The following is a 21,259-nucleotide window of genomic DNA, read 5'->3' on the forward strand; positions in this document are numbered from 1 at the left end:
TAATCGTGATTTAGACCAAGTTCAAGGCTGCTTTGCTTCTATTTACTACTGACTCTTCCAGCCAGCAGTGGAGAGGATTCGTGGGCTAAGAATACAAGTGACCGAGTGGATGCTGCTTCCTGGCGTCTCCCTGGTTTCCCACAGAGGAGCCTGTAAGGTCTGAAGTTGAACACAGCCTGTGAGAACCGGGCCAATTGCCAAGCCAGAGGGGCAAAAGCTCTGGACACACTGCCTTTTATACCGTTAGGTTGGGAGTGCCACTTCTCTACGAAGGAAGCTCAGCCTCACTGCCCCCTCGTTACCAAGGCCTGTGTTCTGTTTCTTACTGTGGTATTGAGCCTCCTCGAGTGTCTGAGCAGTAGACTCAGCCTTGACCTACCAAATCCCCTCCTTCATCTCCCAGCAGCATCGGACACAGCTGATCACAATGCCCTTTTTCAAACCCTCTTTCCAAACCATGGCTTCTGGAAGACACCTGGTGCTCTGCCACTGTGCAATCGCCTCTGCTTTTTCTCCTTCCATGTACCGGGGCTATTTCCTCGGTCCTTCTTCTCTTTTCTGTCTACGTTCATCCGCTACATGACTTCAACTCAACTACTCTCAAGGAATGATACCATCTGAATTACTTCCCTAGGGCTGCCACAACAAATTACTACAAACGGGTGGCTTAAAACAACAGGAGCTTATTTTCTAACAGTTCCAGAGGCCAGACGTCTGACATCGGGGTGTCAGCGGTGCTGCAATCACTCCCTCAAAAGACTCTCACGGAGAAACCTTCCTCGCTTCTTCCAACTTCTGGTGGCGCCTGCAGTCCCTCAGCTGTGGCAGCAAAGCGCCAACCTCTGCTTCCTGCCCTCATTCCTTCCCTGAGTCTGCCTCTCCAATCTCCTTCTCTTTCCTCTAACAAAGACTGGCCATTGGATTTGGGGTCCACCCTAAAACCAGGATAATCTAATCTGAAGATTCTTAACTTAATTACATCTGCAAAGGCTCAATTTTCAAATAACAACACATTCACAGGTATGGAGGGGGTTAGGCCTTTGACATATTTTTGGGAGGATGCCGTTCAACTCACTACTCCATCTCTAGGCTGCTATCTCCCAGATTCATAACTCCATCTTGAAACTCTCCCTGAAATTCCAGTCTCTAACATTACTACTTAAGCATCTCAAATTGTAGATGTCCAAAATAGAACTCTGGGTCCTCCTCAAATATGTTCCTCTCCTAATATTCCTAATTCTAGTAAAGGGCATCATTGTTTAGCCTGTTGCTTTGGTTAAAACCCTTGGCACCATCCTTGACTTCTCTCTTTTACTCACAGCGAACCATCAGTTACCTGTCAGCTCTACTTTCAAAACACACCTTGAATCTGACAGCTTCTTCCCTCTGTATCATTACTCTCTTATTCCACATCAGCTCTCTCCCCACTGGACCTCTTGGAAGGAACAAACTGCTCTCCGTGTTACTATTCACACTCCTCTTTTAGGCATTTCTTCTCCCAGCAGGCAGACTGACTTATGAAAACATAAATCAGCTCTTCTCTCACTACACTCAAAACCCTCCAGTAGCTGCTCATCACACTTTGAACACAATACAGTCTTTGTCATGGCCCAGAAGACCCCACGGGATGTGGGGTCAGCCTACCTCTCTGATGGCGGAACCTGCTACTCCCTTCCTCTCACTGTGCTCCATCCTCAATGGCCTCCTTGCTGTTCCTGAAGGTGTCAAGCCAGTTCCACTTCCAGCCCTTTGTACTTGCCATCCCCGTTGTCTAGAATTTTCCACCCCTGAAACTGACAGGGCCCGTTCCCTCATTTAGCAGTTCTCTGCTCAAAGCTGGTCCCATGGACCATCTGTTCAGAATAGCATTTTCCGGTCACTCTCTCTTCCTTTACCCTGTTTTATTTTTCTGTCATTGTCTGACATTATACAAACCTGACATTAAAATAATTGTTTACCTGTCATCTGCCTGTTTCCCTCACTAGAATATAAGCACCATAAGGGCAAGACTTTTGCTTTGTTCACCATTATATTCATGATGCTTAGAACAGTGTCTACCGCTTAGTAATTGCTTATTAACTATTTGTTGAATGAATGAACAAGCAACAAGAATGAGCTTTTAAAATTCGTTAAAGCAATGTAACCCTATTAAAAACTAATATGACAAAATGATAATCACGTCAAAGCCGTTGGAGATAATTTTCACTGAGTGCATTTGGGGAATAAGGAAGAAGTATTCACGTGAGAATATAAACATGAACTCTTCCAAACCAATTCTTCTTCCAGCATGTATAACATTGGAGCTAGAAATTCAGTCTTTAAGTTTGTCCAAAGGTCTGTTTCTTAGATGGATTGCCACAGAGATAGTCTAATAAATCTCTGCCTTACAACAAAAGAATTATAAGGCAAAACCTAATTCAACATAACTTGAGCTACGTTTCACGATGTTTAGTACCATAAAACTTTATTAAGCAGTTTTCACTCCAATATTATAAAATTCTAATGTGTGTTGCTGATTATCCCTGAATACAGTGTCTAAAACACATTTGGTATGAGAGACTTGGAGGACACAATAGCACACTAGACCCACTGGTAGCAGAGAGACGTGAGCTCTGTCCTGCTTCTACTACTTACGAGTGTCTGACCGTGAACAAGTCTCACAGCCTCTGTCAGTGCCTCCTGTGATAAACTGGGCTTGCCACCCACCGAACACGATACGCGTGGTTCTAACACAATGACACCGGTTAGTACACAACTCCTTTCACTTGAGTTACTATCTTCTGTGAGCCAACCACAGCCCCTAAAATATGAAATGATCATTTCATACAGCAGGTCTTCTGTAATGCGTTTCTGTGGGGACGTCCATGATCTCACATATAAGAGAAGGTGCCATACGAACAAAGATTTTATTTTTAAAAGTGGTGGGCACTCTGATGTAATACAGAATTGTACACCTGAAATCTATGTAATTTCACTAACAATTGTCACCCCAATAAATTAAAAAAAAAAAGTGGTGGACACTCATGAGAATAATCAGAACTACGTACTGAGCATGCACCCAGTCTAGTGTCCTCCCAGGGGTCCAGCATAGAAATCTGACACTACGGACTGCGAGCCCTTGGCCTGGCTCAGTAGATGCCTCCTAAATGTCTGCTGAACAACAAATTGATGAACTAACTAACAAAGGCAGGGATGGAATTCTTAATGGATCTGAGGAGAAACTCTGAAGAGCTGGAGGAAGCTCTTCTAAGAGGAACCCATGCAGTCTCCATGGGGAGACTAAGAATCCCAGTCTGCCCAGTGTAAAGCTATGAGCAGCTGCTGGCACAAAGCCTAAACACATCAGGCCAAGCCAAGGAGAGCCCTCCACTCACGCTCCCCCAGCCCCATCAGGCTAAGGTCTTCTTTCACCTACAGTTCCCTTAGCAATTTGCAGGTGAATCTGAAATTGTCTGGTTTTTAGGATACATTACTAAAATACTCAAAATAATTCTATTACAACTCTAAGTGTTATCAAGCTTCATTAATTCATATCAGTGTACGCAGCAGTTTGGATTACAGAAAGCTACAGATTATTTCACAGGTTTATTGTCACTAGAAATTATGGACTATAAATAAAACAACCAAGATGTGTCCTTGGAATCTTTTCAAGAGGAAAATAATTACTGGCATTTGGTTAGCCATTCAGAGGTAGAATGATCTTTACAGATAAATTTATCTTAATTATCATAGCAACCTTCTGAGATAAGGTTTACTATAATTTCATTTCCTTTTAGAGATGAGGTAATAAGGTTCAACGAAGTTCAATAACTTGCCCAAGGATATACAACCAGGCAGTGACAGATCTGCTTCCAAACCCTGCAGTCTTTCATCTACACCATTTAATAAAGCAATTAATTGAGGAGTGGTCTGATGAAGTAGATGAGGGGTGACTACAAATGTACTATCTGATTGTGGACAGCACCCGAATAAACTTCCTCACCCCAAAAGAGGACCTCACGCCAACCGACCTCACATTATTCTGGGGAAACTAAAACCAAAGTATGTAAGGGCACTTTGAAAAGTTAAAACTACTCTATAGGGAAAACTGTATGTCGAACATTATATAATTCTGATGACTAGGAGTTTGACCTGGGAAAGAGCATAGCCAATCCCCTTGAAGTTTTACTAAAGATTCTCATTTAGTCAGTAAAAACATATTTCACAAATGAGGCAAAAGATAAGCTTGAGCTTCGTCTGGCCACAAATTTGTGACATTCTACATATATGAGGAGAATAACTCATCATTAAACTTGTTTTAATATAAAACAGATATAAATATTTCCTAGCATTATAGTACTATTTCGTAAAAGCTCTCATTTTGGATATCATTATGCAAATAAGTTAATATTAATTTACCAACATACACTTCCTTCCCAAGTATCTATTCAAAAACACCCAAGTCCTGCTTAGGTGAAAATGGCCTTAATTTAGTACAAAGTAGCTACTGCCTAAAATAGACCACCTCTCAGAAAACTATATAATTGTGCACCTTGATGGGTTAGATTATATAATTCGGGTACCTTGAATAAAAAAATGGTCCTCTGTTATCTAACTAGGTCATCGTCTTAAGGCAAGGGTAGAACTTCAGGAAAGACGTACGCGATTGGTGTGCACAGGCCACTTGCATGGGAAACCAAATCAATCACAAAGACTAACTGTGGTACAGATACCACGGCCATATTTCCCTCATTCTCCCAATTCAAATGTCTTTCATATGAAAAATGTCCTGATTATTAAAGTTACACAAGATCAAACTGAGGCATAATGCAATGGAAGAAGAAATGGTGGAAGAAAGACCGCTAAAAAGGCAAGGCCTCCATAAGGACAACAAGAACGCTTCAAAAATTAACTTTCGCAGAACGCTGGAAACGAACCAAAGGCTTGCAACAAACTAAGGGGCATTTATTCAACAACAGTGCTGACACTCAGTAAAGACAGTAAAATCTGTGGTGTGTGAACTTTCCCTATTCCCATTCCGCTTCCTTTAGCCTTGAAAACCCAGAATCCCACAGCCACAGCGAAAACTAGTGGCTAGCCCAGTCACCTAATGGTAAAGCCCATCAGTCAGTGAATCCCCTTCAGGCAGCCACAGGGCGTCCATCAGCTTTTTAGTGCACGGCTCTTATATCTGAATGAGCAGCAAAAGACCACCAATCATTTGAAAAAAGTCTCTGAGAGCAAAGACGACAACCAAACAACCAGAGAAAGAAAACTCAGAGACACTGTAGATCACAAAAGGAAACCTCAAAAAGTTCTCATTAAAATCCTTAGAGAGGACATTGCATGAGAAACCAAGAGCTGAATGCATTGAAAAAGAAACAACGTTCACAAAATAGGAGAATGCTGGTGGAACTTTTTAAATGAAATCAGAAATGAAAATTGTATTAGAGGAGCTGAAGATAAAGTTGAGTAAATCCTGCAAAAAGTAGGACAAAGAGACGAAGAAACAGAAGATTAAAAAAATAAGGATTCATTCAGGAATTCTAACATGCTAATAATAAGAATCCCAGATGAAGAGAACAGAGAACATGGGGGCAATTAATTAACAAAAAAAGAAGAATTCCTAGAATTGGGAACATGCATTCCCATATTGACAGAGTTCATCACCGAGTACCCTTCCAGAATTACTTTAAACAGACACACACAAAGACCCATCACAACTGTTATTACTCAGCTCAGAGAAAGAAGAAAGAAAATTAAACCAACATAAATAAGGGACTTTTCTGGATTCTACAATGCCAATAACAGATAAGGCCCTGCTTTTATAATATATATTTATGTCAAACAATTTTAAGCTAAATAATATCTTACATGCATTAAAAGAACTTCCTGTTTTAAAGAAACAAAACAAACAAAAAACAAAGGTTATTTATTGGGAGTACATACAGGTAACTCCTATAATAACTATGGGGATTGTCTGAATTCTGTAACAGAAGTTTATTTTGTTGGCTTTTTAAAATAAGTAGTTCATGAAGATTAGTCTATTTTCTTAGACCTCAGTTAATCTTACATTTGTTTACACAGGTTTAGACTATTTTCCCTAGGTATTTTTCTTTCAGTGTCTCCAATACAAAAACTCTAACAATATTAACCATAGCGAATTTAATGAATAATGAACTCAAGTTATAAGAATTCGTGTTACCTTGAGATGAACCCAACTCTTGACATGTTCAGCGAATTCCCTTTCATCTGATGGGCCGCACACTCACCTTGGGGGTCCACATCTTTAGCTAGCTTCAGTGCATCGGAGTTTGCAAGGTCGGTGTTAGCTGGGGTCACGGCCAAAATCAGACAGTTGTCCCGCGAGATGAACTGCATAATCATCTCTCGGATCTGATGCTCAATATCTACGGGCTGATCCCCGACGGGCACTTTAGTAATTCCAGGTAGATCGATAAGGGTCAGATTTAACACTGTGGAAAGGAAAAGACGTCTTACATGCAGGCTGAGTGTTCACAGATATCAAACGTTCAAGCTTTATGAATTGCGTATCTGAATAACCCCAACTTATGTATGGAGCATAAAAAGCACAGAGCACAAAATGGCGTTGCGAGTTTTCTCTATTTTTAAGATATGCTGTGGTATGCAAATGATCGTTTTCACATCTTTTGAAAGGCACTGATTTGCATGCCTAAAAGTCTCCTCTGGGAGCTGTCATATCCAGAACTAGGGGGTTATAGCAAAACACTAAACAATATGTGCATACACTGTCTGCCCGTCTTGTGTAGTGCATTCCCTTCAAATGGTGTAAAAATTCTCAGGGTAGAATTTGTTCTTTTTTTCAAAAACATCGTGTTATTTACAGCCACTTGGCCTATAGGAAGCTGTGAGGCGTCTTTGGCAGCCGGATTCACTCAGGAGAGTCACCTCTGCCTGGTGACTCCAGCCCCAGCCTGGACCTTGTCCTCTCTGCACATTGGAAAAGCAATGGAGCTGGACAGAAGATTACAGATTAAAGTCTGCCCAGCCAAAAATTGAGTCAGAATAGAGGCTATTCTGTATCACATGCCATGCACTGGTTAGCTAAGCTATGAGTTGCTGATTCCTCAGGAAAAGAGCGAATAGGATGATATCAGACTGCCAGAAAATCCAATAGGAAAATCCAATAAGAAAAGTCTCAACCCTAGTCTCCTGCACCGCTAAGATTTTGGCAAAGACTGAAGATAGTAAAAATGGAAGTTTTCATGCATACCTCTTTCGAATACTAAAAGTTTAAAAGAAACAAAAAAGAAAAATGTTTTTTAATGACTTACTCAATTCTGATCTTTTAAAACGTCACCTCCTCCTGCCTCCCCATAAATACATACATGAGCTCTTTGAACCATGCCACTTATGGCAGTATCCATAGAAACCTGGTACTTTTTGAGAGAACAAACCATCTCCCATACAAATAATGCATATTAATTAGTGAGGTAAAAATTTTTGAGGACAAGAATTAGAAATTTTGTTATTTAACTTACCATGTGGGGAACAGACTCGTAAATTAATTGGTATGGAGGAAATGCCTTTATTCATTCCAGTCACTCGATCTGTTTCTGCTTCAATCTCATGGCGAACTTCCTCAAAATCTGTAAATTTTTTCCCTTTGCAATGTAGAAATTCAGCATATTCTATAAAAGACAAATTAAGACAGCCTAAAATTCACGCACTTTTGCAATAATTACAAGGAAACAACGTTTCCTTAATTACAAGTCACAGTATCCAATATTGTCTCTTAAACCATACAAAGAAACAAACACAGCAGTTACTGAGAAGTACAGTTAATACTTTAGAAATGTTAAACATAGTACAAATGCTAAGAATGCTAAGTTTGCTCATTTTCAGACAAGCAATGAAGTACTGTAAGCAATCATTAAACCATCTAGACTATTAAATAATTTAAAGAGAATTTTGGTAAAAATTATAAAACATAACACAGCATCTGATTGTCAAAGAAATTAGATTTAGGGTACACACAAAGCCTATCCACTAATCTTATTAACATGTCCTTTTTCAATGTCACCACTTTAGTATGATGGAATGCTAAGTCCTGTCAATATAGCTTCAGAAAGCAAGAAGATTGAGAAGCAACATTTGTTTATTTCTTTAAAAAGAAATACTTACATGGAATACGTTAGCTTTACAATATACTATTAAAATACCAACCAACTGCTCAAATTAAAAAGATATTGTCTCAAGAAAAAAAAGAGTATTGCATCAAAGAAAATGTTTACCTGCAATGTAAAATCTAAATATATATATTTATTTATAGATAAATATAAATATATATAAATATGTATATATATATTTATTTATTTATAGTTATTTTAGAATGTGTCCTTCTGTAGGCAGAAGGACAAATTCTAAAAGAACTATAGAAGCAGAAAATTCATTCCTTAAATTTCAGTAACATCCTACCAACTGTTGTACAATCAATTTCTATACCTGCCTCCAGAGAGATCGGGTGCACGAGAAACAACACAAACTCCACCTGGAAGCTGAGCCTACTGGGCCTAAAGAATGTATTACAATTTTAACAAGGGAACCAGTCTTAATGGACGTTTCAGTTTCTCTATTAACAAGCCAAAGAATTGCACGTTCTGGAAAACAGCAAGCTGAGATTCTGAAGGCGCGTTCCCCCAACGGTGGACGTATCCACAACACTAAAGCTTAAAGGCCTCAGAAGTCTAGTCTCAAGGGATGACTGCACTATCCGTCATGCTCTTTCCTTCCCATGTTTGCCCTCGGAGGTGCTGTTTCATTAGAATACAAGTGTGAGAGAGAGAGAGAGAGAGAGAGAGAGAGAGAGAGAGAGCCAGCCCATACTTACTCACTCAATGGGGAGGTCAGGGCCACGTGAACATAAGAGCGCAAAGACAAGCAGAGGATAAAATAGTAAGAAAAATAAAGGGGAACAGAAGATGTCAAATCACGGAAAACAAAAGTTGATAAGTAAAAACGAGCCACACATGATGTAGAGGAAATGGAATTGTACTTTTTAACTCGGTGCATAATGTGGAAAATGCAGACGTGAGGCCTTAAGGCTATTCATAATTATTCATAATTATTACCCGCGTAGAACGAATCAGACCTGAATCAGGGACCACGTCCGTCAGTAATTCAGGTAACACAGATGTGGCCGTCCCTTGCTGCCACTAGATGGCATCTACTTGTTTTCTGTGTTGGAAATTCACGCCCTTCAAGAAGGTTGCAAAATCAATGTTGTGTTCAAGTTAGATTTAAATTCATTCCTGGACCCCTGAAAAATGCTTTTATCTTAGAATTGAAAGTGTAGAATTGCCCGGGACCATCTGAAACCTGTGTGTCTTTTTAAGGAGAGAGTCCTTAGGCATACAGACAGATGTAGGGGTGTCTGTATTCATATATTTATTCAACTAATATTTACTGAGCTCCTACTTGGCAGGCACTGTTTTAGAAATTGGGGGTACCGCGGGGGGGGGGGTATAAGTCTCTAGCCTCGTGAAGCTTAAATTCTAGTGTGAAGAGACAGCAAACAAGGCACGTATCCCAGGCAAGGTTGCTATGGAGAAAACTGCACAGTGAAAGGGATGTTAAATACTGGGGTATTCTGTTATACGCTTTGGTTGGGACAAGCTTGTCTGATACGAACAAGTGAGCTTTGAGCCAAGATTCAGGAAGGGAAGGAGCAAGGATGCTTTATGTAAAAGCACCCAGCAGAGTACCTGGAGCAGGCGAGAGCCTGGAGTACTGGAGCTAGAGACAGCAAGGGTGCCAGTGTGTCGCGCCAGGGCGCGCCGAGGAGGGAGGGGGACGTGAGGTCGGGGCTGTGCTACAGGCCTGGGTGGTGGAGGGGCTGCGGGCCATTTGAAGGACTTTGATTTTTCACTCTGAGGAAATGGTAGGGCCACTTGAAGTGTTGGGGTAGAGGGGAAACATGCCGTGACGTAGGCTTGAAATAAATAGCCATGGCTGCTGCATTGGGAACAGACAATGAGCAAGAGAGGAAGCTGGCTATTAGAACAATGGAGGTGAGAGCTGACGGGGCCTGGACCAGGGTGGCAGCCATGGGAGTGGTGAGATGTGGTTAAATTCTAATGTATTTTGAAGGAAAAGCCAACAGCATTTGCTGATGGATGAAAGGTGGGGTACGGGAGAAAGAGAAGTCAGGATAACTTCAAGGAGTTTGACCTCAGCAACGAGAAGGAGTTTGAAACAGAAAAGACTGACAGGAAGAAGTCGGAGGGATGGGGGTTGGGAATCAGGAGTTTGTTTCGGGACCTAGTAAGTTTGCCACGCCTACAACACCCCCACCAAGGGGAGCGACAGAACTACTGCTAAGGGCTGAGGGCTCCACTGCTGTACCAGACACCATTCACGTGCCTAGGCATCTGACAGGTGTGTGTTTGTTCTGAAATTTTTCCAGAAGATGGCAGTCAAGTGCTTGAGGAAAAGGGCAGCTTTTTCTAATTAGCACAAAAATGCCTTCGGGGCTGGATCTGTGAGAGTCTTTTATCTAGGGAGAAGCCTAAGCGAGAGACATATATTTGGAACTCATTAAAGGCAGGCCAGTGGATGAGGCCACTAAGTGAGAGAATGAGACAGAGACAAGGTCATAGCATCAGGACCCGGGTTTCCTAATGTCCAGAGGTGAGCAGCTGGAGACTGAGCCAGCGTGGTCACCAAGAGGAAAACAAAGAGGGAGAGGCGGCCCAAAGCCAACAGGGGGTTTCATGAAGGAAGGAGACCTTCTACTCCCCCAGATACTGCCAACATGGCAGGTAAGATGAGAACTAAGAATGGGTCCCAGCACTGAGCAACTCGAGGATCCTTTGGGAGGTGGACAAGAGTGGGTACAGTGGAGTCGGGTGGATGACAGCCTGCATGGAATAGATTTCAGAGCGAGTGGGAGGAAAGGATGTGGAGACTCGTTATAGACAATTCTTTCGAGGGGTTTTGTTGTAGGAGAGGCAAGAAGTGAGAAGGCAGTTGGAGAAGGATGTGAATGAAGGGAGGGTTTTATAAAGATGAGCAAATGAATAGCACGTTCATAGGCTGTGGTATGACTCCAGTATTAAGGGAAAGGTGATGCAGAAATGAGAAGGGGTGAGTGCTGAAGCGATGTCTTAAGGAAGATAGGCTAGGAGGCATTAGAAAGGAACATGCCAGTTAATCCATAGCAACAGGAAGGATACAGGACAGTGAGTACTGATGAGACAAAGGATAGAAAAGGTGTTAGTGGGAGCCTGGGACATTCATCGGGGGAGAGTCGGGCTTTAGCATAGTTATCTAAAGTCATTTTATGTTTAATAAAACACATTTCGGTACATTTCTGTATCTACTCTCACGGGTTAAATGCTACAAATACTATCATTCCTACCACGAAATACATCACACACACACACACACACACACACACGCACACTCATAGAGTGATCCTAGATGACCGACCTAAGAGTAACCGTAGCAAGGATGTCAAGTTGGGTCTATTCCAGGTCCATTATTAGGATTCAAACCTTCCCAGCATACCAGAACTAATGGGGCAGTGGGACATTGGGCTTTATAATAGGAAACGTGTATTTGGCCTTCCCCACCCCCCACACCCCTCTACCCATCCCCCACCCCACCCCCTGTTTCAGGCACAGAGCTCCTAAAACCCTTGGAATTTCCTAAGTGATGAAAGAGATAACAGTCTTTTGTTACGCAAATAAGATAACTTTTGGGAAGCACCTAAGGCTTTCCAAAGGTTGAGGGCTGGTTGCCTGGAGAGCCAACCTTGTGATTAGGGGGTTGGAACTTTCGGTCTTCTCCCACCAGTCCCCCACCTCCAGGGAGGGGTAAGGGGCTGGAGATTGAGTTCAATCACCAATGGCCAATGACTTAATCAATCGGGCATCATAATGAAGCCTCCAGAAAAACCCCAAAAGACAGAGTTGGGAGAGTTTCCAGGCTGGTGAACACGTGGAAGTCTAGGGAGAGCGGCCTGCAAGGAGAGGGCATAGAAGCTCTCACACCTTGGCCTGTGCTTCTCTTTCGTCTGGCTGTTCCTTTTAGAATAAATTGATTTGCTACGTACTTTAGCAAATCAGTGGATCCTAAGGAGGAAGTCACAGGAGCCTCTGATTTATAGCCGGTTGGTCAGAAGTACAGGTGACAAACTGGGCTGGCCACTGGCATCCTGAGTTGGAGAGGGTCAACTGGAACCTCCAATTTGCAGCCAGCCGGTCAAAAGCCAGGGCTTGTGACTGGTAGCTGAAGTTGGGGGGCAGGGAGGATGCAGGGAGAGTCTTGTGGGACTGAGCCCCCCACCTGTGAAATCTTATGCTACCTATGGGTAGATAATGTCAGAGTTGAGTTGAACTGTAGAACCCCCAGCTCGTATCCAAGAATTGCTTGCTGGTGAGGGGACCACGCCAGCCCCCCACCAGAGTGAAATTGGGCTGCAGAACCTAAAGAGGTAGGAACGACAAAATCCTTTTTCTGTGGATCCCAAAGAGCCTCCTGGGAAATCATTCATCCTTCAGAACAGGCTGAACTAGATAATCAATAGCTAGACTTTTAAAGAGCTCATAAATGAGTGTCTCCTGAGACTTTTATACAATGGTAAACTGGCATGTCTGAAGCTGTAACAAATCTTACCTAGAGCTCTAAGGTACGTATATTCTTTCTCATAGAAAGGTACAATGCCCAGTGGTACAAGGTCTCGTGGCACGTTCTCAGTGTTCCTTTCATTCTAAATGCTTGGTAGATGGGCACATGAAATGATCTCTTTCTCATACAACTCCAGGCTTCCGCCCTGGATCAATCTGAATAGTGATGAAATTCCTCAGGCACACATTTGTATAAAGCATGAAACCTGTGTGCATATAAGCACATAGATCGTACATTCATGAAATTCTACTGTGTGGCACTATAATCTGTGTTGCTGAAATTCATGGATGTTTTCAGTTTCACAAAATAAGACTCCTAAGTTTAAAAAATCTTTCCTGTTTCTTCAATGTTAAAAATAACCTACATTTGAAGCAAAGATTAAGATACATATTTTATACTGAAGAATGATTTTGGGGGGAGAGGGTATTTACAAATCAGAGCTATCATTCTATTTTTACTTCCTGTAAAACATTTTAGTACTGTCATTTCTACTAATCATGAAAAACAAAGTTCGCTGGGTTAAAAAACTGACAAGTTGTTTGGGGGACAGACAATATGGTTTATACTTGGGCAGGGTTCCAATCATCTCTGAAAAGCACAGCATGACCATAAGAATTTAAATATTTCCAATATGCCCCTGCCATGGGGAAAAAACATGCACATGTTTCAATTAATCGAGATTATGTAAAGAAGAAGAATTATGGAGCACATGTATATAACCTCTTGCCAGTTTTTATTCCGAGAATTGTGATCCTCAATACTTTAGCCAGTCTTATTTCTGAAATGTTTTCATAGCAATGTTTTGTGAGCGTGGGGCTCACGGTGAAACTAGAATGTGTGGGCTACATGGGAACCGTTTTCAATGCAACAAGCTGAATTCGCAATGTTTTGTGAGCGTGGGACTCACGGTAAAAACTAGAATGTTTGGGAAACAGGGAACCATTTTCAATGCAACAAGCTGAATTCGCTGCAAGACCATCTTGGTATGAGTACATTAAGAAACATACTTCCTCAAAGGCAGAGGCTACATTTTTCCCAACTGTGTTTCCCTGATGCCTAACATATTTAAAGAACACTTTTTAAAGGAGGAACAGTAGATTTCCTCCTTTAAAGCACTGCCCTTTGCATACCATTAAGCAAAGGAAAAATAAAACGCTTCCATGGAGCCTTCGGGTCATTCCAAATTGAAGGGAAGATCCTAGAACGAACGGTGGCTGAGCAAGCAACAGGGTGAGGTAGATTGCATTATGTGGACCCAGATGTGAAGCAGAACTCCGTGGTGTCACTGAGGGAAACAGGGACAGCCTAGCAGTCAGAAAAAGTGAGGACATCTTAAGTCACAAAGCCTGAGGGCCAAGTCCAACAGTGGCTGAAAGGCACAGGACTCAGGAGGAGGACTGAGAACAATGTGGGGGAGGGTGTGAGGAGGGCCAGGATTTCATGGCCAACAAAAGGCAGATGCCAAGCCTCTCTCAGAGACAGGGCTTAGGATCAGGGCACAGGGCCTCCCAGGGAGAGGAGGATATCAAAACAGAACTTCAGACCCCAGTGAGCCAGACGGCAGCAGGCAGAAAACCACGAAGCAAACTCAGTCCCAGACAGGAAGGTAGAGGCCTTATCACAGCACACGAAGCCAAAGCCACTGACGGAGGGCTCAAGGTGAAGAACGTCTGCCTGGACACTCACTGCTCAGCAATGGCCTTCTGTCTCCTTCCTTAACAGCTGGGCTGGTTCTAAAGCCCGGAGGAGGCTGAGCCTACACGTGACAGTTACGTGGCCCCAAATGACTGCAGTGGCGCTGGCACGTCAGACCAAGGCCAGCATTTGACCGCTATCCCTCCAGTGATGAGGGATCTGTATGGAACATTCCATGACAAGTATCCAAAATCCCAGAGAATCAGCAGCTATAATACCTACAGAGCTCAACTGAGTCCCATATTGTTTTTCAAAGGAGCTCGAAGAGTGTAACAAAAATCAACTCTATTCCATCCTCACATAGCTTCCATGCAAAACACAATCAACAGATAAACTATATTCCAAATGCTGAAACCAAATGAGAAGAGGGTCAAGCAAGTGGCCCGAAACTGCCAAGTGGATAATTATTCTAAGTCTCAGCAGCGTCTCACGTGATTTTCCTCCTCTTCCTGGAAACATTTTCTGCTGACTCCCACCCATTATTCCAACTTTCCTGATTTTTCTCCTTCTTCAATGACGGCTCCTTTTTCATGTCCTTTCCTCACTGTTCCTTCTCTTCTCTTCCAGACTTCTAAATATCAGCACCACTAGACTTCCTTCTAGACCCACTTTGTCTTCTCTATCATCTCTATCCTTTCTCTAGTTGATTGCGTCTAATCTATTTGCCTTTAAAAAATTGCGCATATATTTATATATATATATATATATATATATATATATATATATATATATATATATATATCCCCAAATTCATGTCTCAAGCATTCATCTCTCCCCCGAACTCCAAACTTAGACAATTACGTCTAATTCTACCACTTAATGGACATTTCTACTTGGATGTCTAATAAATATCTCAAAATTAGCATGTCCCAAACCAAACATTTAAATCCCCTCCCAACACTCATACCTACCCCCCCCCCAGTCTTCCATAACTCAATTATCGATACTATCACTGGGTCAGGTGCTCAAACCAAACGAAAACCAGACCCGTCTTTGCAACCTTCTTTTCCTCAGCTCTCCCAGACATCTCCTCACTGCTTCTGCTGGGGCCATCCTCCTTCTAAGCCAGCACCACCTCTTCCCTGGACCACCTACCCTAAAGGCATCGCACCCGGCCTTCCTGATGCTACTCTTGCTCCACTGAATCCATTCTCCACCCAGCAGCTGGAGAGATCTTCTAAAACACAGATCAGATCAAGTGTCTTCCTCTTTTTAAAAGCTTTATTGATTTTCCAGCACAGTGAGAAAAATCCAAATCCCTCCCCCTGGCCTACAAAGTCCTAGACCACCTGACGCCTGTCTACTTCTGTCTACCTCAAATCAGCCTAGCTTTTGGAGCCCTTCAGGCACACCAAGGCTGTCCCCACTTCCAGGTCTCTCTACCAGCTGGTCCTCTCCTGGAATGCCCTCCCCCCAGACCTCTGCCTGTGTGGCTCTTTCCTGCCATTTACTTCTCGTTCCACATATCTCTTTAGAGAGGCTTCCTTGCCAGGAAAGGAAAAGTAATGGCCCCGTCATAGCTGTCACCTTATCCAATTTATTTTCTTCCAGTTAATTTATTAAGTGCAGATAATCACCATCTGAAGATTTTCCTGTTTGTTTTCTATGGCCCGTCTTCACCCACTGGAATATAAGCTCCAGGAGTATGCACTTATTATCTGCTGCACTTCCTAAAACAATGAATTTCATCTATTGGGCACTCAGTACGTACTTGTTGAATTCAAGAATAAATGAATGCGTAAGTAGGTGAATGAATCAATAAACACTAGAGGACGTTTGAATGAATCAACAAATAAACACTGGGTTGGAGAAGAAAATGATTATAAACATGGCTTTTGCATACTGAGTTTGAATAGCCTTTGAAGTAGAATTTCAAGCAGTCTGTTGGAAATAGGAGTCTAGAGTTTAGCCCAGGAGTTATACATGTGAGAGTCATAGGTATGTTGTAACTGAAGCCATGCTGTAGAAAAGAATGTCTTAAGGGAAATTATGAAACAACACAGAAAAAAGCCTTAGGTAGCTGCAAACTTCAAAGGCCAGGTAAAAGATAATGCATCAGCAAAAGAGACAGAAAGAAAGGCCAAAGAGATCAAGGGAAAAACCAGTATTTGGCATCATGAAAGCCAAAAGAATAGAGTGTGCCTCAATAGGGAGAGAGTAATCGATCGTGTTAAAAGCTGTTGAAAGGGCAAGGTGAATACTGACAAATAGCAGTGGGAATTTATAGAAATGGAGTATGTATTATTTAGTTTCCTGTACCCTTGAACAGTGTCCTATACCTGACTTCAATATTTCTTATTACTTCAATGATTTTTGCTACAGATGACTTCGTTTACTTAAAAATTTTTTATCTTTTTTATGCTTATTTTCCTTGCGTCTCTTCCCTTGCTATAAGGTCTACAGCTGTCAATTCCTGTTGTTGGCAACACATCTGTTTTTCGGCCATATTCCCATACCAATTTGTAGTTTTATATTTTAGTCTAGACTACAAAGTCCAATAACCCAGTATGTATGGTCTGAGTCTAAAACAGACCTGGAAAAACCCAGAGGGAGGCGACAACCCAGCAGCGCATGACTTTTAGATCACAGACTTCATAATATTAATTTTGGCTACCCAACCTCTTTGTGCTTCCTCCTGATAATCCACTAAGTTTAGAAACTGAAAATAAAATAAAAAAAGAGGTTTCTGAATAACTGAGTTCTTACATCATTTCAGTAAATTAACTGAATGTACAAATTCGGAAAGAGCAAATGATTCAATGCCATTTCTTGTTTCATAAGACAAAAAATAAGGTGATCTGCCAAGTAAAATATCTAGAGTAATTAAAAGTGAAATTACTTGAATTTTCGTGATGAAGTCTGGTCATCAGATTTCAATCCAACAATATACAATAGAAAATCTAAGATTTGCCAAATGAAAACACTATTTTGCCAATAAAATATTATACATGAAGAATGATGTTTATAAAAGAGATTTAAGTAGTAGTCTCATCAGAATTGCCAGTATATAAACATATAGCCAAAAAAAAAAAATGTTCTCAAAGCAACCATCAGAGCTACAACAGACATTGCCGAATACATTATAATACCTTCACTGCTTGACCAAAAAGAACTTTTCTATCAGTATGTGTTTTTATGTACAATTTGTCAGCAACACTATTCCATCTAAATATTGTAACAAGATCTTAGTCTATTTGGTAAGCTCCTCAAATGTCCTCGTGACAAACTGCTGAAGGTCATTATCAGGTGGAAACAGAGCCAACTTAAGTTTTGTATATGAGGAAAGCTATGAATAGAAGTTCATTTTTTTACATATAAATATTTAATTTTTCCAGTAACATTTGTTGAAAATATTACCCTTGCCACTAAATTGCCTTTTCACCTTTATCAAAAATCATCTATCTATGGGTCCATTTTTCAACTCTATTATGTCCCATTGGTCTCTTTGTCTATCTTTACGCCAATGCCACACTATCTTGAATATTGTAACTTTATATTCAGTGTTAACATCAGGTAGTGTTCATTTTCCAACTTGGTTGTTATTTTTTAAAGTTGTTTTGGCTTTTCTGGGCGTTTCCTGTGAATTTTACAATCACCTTGTCAATTTCTACAAAATAATTTACATTTTTTAATCTTTATCTACAGCATTCTTTGCAATATTACTCAGAAAAAGTTTCCTCCTCAGGCCCAAGTCTGAGTGTGTGAGTGAGTGAGTGTGTGTTTGTGTGTGTGTATGTACAACATGTTTAACTAAAAGCATAAGAATTTTCCTATGAATGCTTACTCTGCTAAATGCACTAAACTTTAATAAAATTATAGATTCTTATAGCTGGGAGGTATATCTTCTCTAAACTCTGTTTCATTAGCACCATTACTTCAGTATTGTTGGAGCGACACAAAAATATTATCTACAGCCCAAGCACTACATAATTAGGCAGCATTGTATGGCTTGGTAATGAGAATACATACTTTTGCTACAGAAGTCTGAACAAATAAAACTAAAAATTTTATCTTGAATATATGAAAATCCTTGGGCATGATGTTCACAAGTGATTGCATAAAATTAAAATACAAAATAACTTCCTCTAATAAGATGCCTTTGCTTCACAAATTGCAAAAATTATTCTATGTCTCAAAATATAGAGTCAATCCAACCATTTCTTGAAAACTGAAAAAAAAGGGGGAGGGGGTGAGAAAGAAAAAGAAAAACTAAAAGTTGTTCCTAGTATGAAGAAAACTCAATTAATGAAATAGGTCAATTAGTATGTGAATTATCTAAGTGTAGATAAATAAATTTAAAATATTTTTGGTATCCCTTAGTGCTTTTTGTTTATAACCCCAAGAAATTCCAGCACTTAGCAAAACCCAATGCATTATGTGGTCAGTTTAAATGATGCTATCAGAAATGTACCAATAAAAAAAAGTAATAAAGTTCTGATATAAAATACTCACTAGTACTATGGCTTTGCAACTCAATTTGCATGTAAATTAATGCTTAGCTACAATAGTCACCAATTATCTCAATAGGCACTTAGCAGAAAATTCTCACAAGGATACAGAATCCTATAAATAAGGGGCTCAAACATGGAGGTAATCCATTACTTTTGCAAAATAGATAAAAATCATAGGAGTTAGAAAAAGGATAATCAGTGAAAAATATATATGAAATACAGATCACCTTGCCTGAAAGCAAGTGCACTCATTTTAGAGGGTACTCAAATGTGAATCCATCACATGGACCACAATAAAAAATGCAATCTCCATAAAATGTATTAATGAATGGATCCTCCCTTGTTTCTTGATAACCCCGCTTAGTTTCATAACATTAGAAGAGCCCCTCCAAAATACCTGCATCCTTCCTCTTTCAACCAGAAAGCCTCTATGTAAATCCCCCCTAATATGAAGTTGGTTCCCCATGTTAATGCTCTTACAGAGGCGGCCATGCCTGTCCAGGGTTCTGTAGTCAAGTACATGAGTGATTAATTAAGACTGTGGAGTCAGACCTGAATTTGAAGGTTCTGCTATTTCTTCAAAGTCCAGGAACCACGTGTGCTGCTCTCTCTACCATGGTTCATGCATAGCACATGGGGTTCTGGAACCTTCCCCCACGCAAATGTACAAATGTCCATACACCCAGAGTCTTGGGTATAATGTCAGGGTATTCACAGACAACGCTGCTCTGCCCTCCTCCTCCCAGGAATATATACAGCTCCCTGCATGGCCAACACCCAACAAAGGGTCTGTATCGTTATCGTGATTATAACTGGTGCCTCTCAAAATATGACCCAACAAGTACCACTTCCACTAAGAACTTCTTTAGATCACTCCACTGCCTGTGAGTGATGCTTTTCCCCCTGGGAATTTTTGAGGGCTCTGCGAATGTACTACTCGTGTGATTTTTACAGTTGGAGAAAAACGTAACAATTCTCTATGCAAAGTAACTTGTTCAAGTATATTCCTATAACATGTATTACACACTCCACAGCATATATGGTCACTATCTGTTTACATGTCTTCCCTCCAAAGCTGTAGGGAAAGTGCTTAGAGGGAGGGACTGTCTCTTCCACACCTTCGATTTAGCATTCCTTAAGGATTCAGGAATAATCAAAAGAATAAATGAGTAAATGAACGAATAATTCCAAGACTCGGGAGGCTTTGAATGTCACCTTCAGTCTTTTAGAACTTGCAGTATTTTTTCCTCCTTCAGCATGAATCAAGACTACCGGAGCAAAATCTTTTTCTGAGCAGATCTTTTTAGGATCTGTTTATGAGCCATCTCCTTTCTTTCCTGTCTGATCTGTTACAGATACCGGCTCGGAATAAGACTCTCAAGAGTATGATATTGCTCTCTGGGCTTCATTTTAGTAAGAAGTTTAATACCACAAAGATATTATATTTTCAGTCTCCCAAAACCTGTTCCGGCTTTTGTAATAAGATTTTCGATTTCCTTGGTGAGCAAGCCTTCAATTACACAATGTGCTTCTTAGGTTACAGAACTGAGACTGTTTTCCCTTTTGTAATACAATATAATCTTTCAACTGGGAGTTGCGTTTTCTGGCCATATACAAAAATCTACTACTGATTAAGGAACTACTACTACAGGGGACACGAAGTGCTGAGCTGTAATTCACAACCTTGAAGTACTTACCCAAATTGGAAAATAAAGGCAAACTCGTGAAAATTAAGCAAAAGATTAAAATAAGATTTCAAGACAGAAAACACCATCATGAATAATTCACGAATGAATGGTGTGCCTGGATGCTGTGTGGATTGAGCAAAGAGATGGGTCGTTTAGGCTGGGATGGTCTGTAAAGGATTTATGGAAACAGTCTGAGCTAGATTTAGGAGGGTAGCTACAATTGGGGAAAAGTCAAGAAGAGAAAAGAAAACATGTAAAACTACCAACAAAGGATACCGAAAGCACCAAAGTGCAAAAGCATCAAGCATTCATGGAGGAGTGTAGGAGACAGAAAGCACCCCCTGTGGGTAAATGACAAATGAGACGGTCTACATAAAGCACTTGGCGGTCTCCGTTCCATACTAAGAACATCAAAAACATAGGCTATGGGTATGATTCTTATGGTTTCTTAAATGATCAACATGGCTGAAATCTAACATACACTGCATTTGCTTTTTACGGCCTGTTGGGGGAAAGAAGTTTCCATAGAAAACAAAACTGAATTCTGATAACAGCAACTGGATTCTTTTTGTCAACATCTTCAAAGAAGAAATTAAAGAATGAATTGAAGGTCTCTGATAAACAGTGACCAGTGAAAAGTGAGAAGAAATGATAGTTGCATACACATATATTATCTATAGTATTACTCTTTGAGGTCATAAGAGTGATTTTGAATATAACCCCTCTTTGTTAGCCGACTGTAGAATGTGATACCTGTATACCTGTATAAGAAGG

General features: G+C 40.8%; 1 protein-coding gene across 6 annotated transcripts in view; it reads right to left on the reverse strand.

Annotated features, from left to right (window-relative positions):
* DNM3 (dynamin 3) overlaps window positions 1–21,259 on the reverse strand; it is a 397,977-nt gene that overhangs the window by 302,821 nt on the left and 73,897 nt on the right. For all 6 annotated transcript variants that reach the window (XM_081025373.1, XM_081025374.1, XM_081025371.1 and 3 more), the window contains exons 3-4: window positions 7,503–7,652; window positions 6,252–6,455 (exon numbers count right to left, since the gene is read on the reverse strand). In XM_081025373.1, the coding sequence (XP_080881499.1) occupies window positions 6,252–6,455; window positions 7,503–7,652 (354 nt within the window). The remainder of the gene's footprint in view (window positions 1–6,251; window positions 6,456–7,502; window positions 7,653–21,259) is intronic.

The sequence above is a fragment of the Rhinolophus hipposideros genome (assembly GCF_964194185.1).
Source record: "Rhinolophus hipposideros genome assembly, chromosome: 19".
NCBI classification, from domain to species: domain Eukaryota; kingdom Metazoa; phylum Chordata; class Mammalia; order Chiroptera; family Rhinolophidae; genus Rhinolophus; species Rhinolophus hipposideros.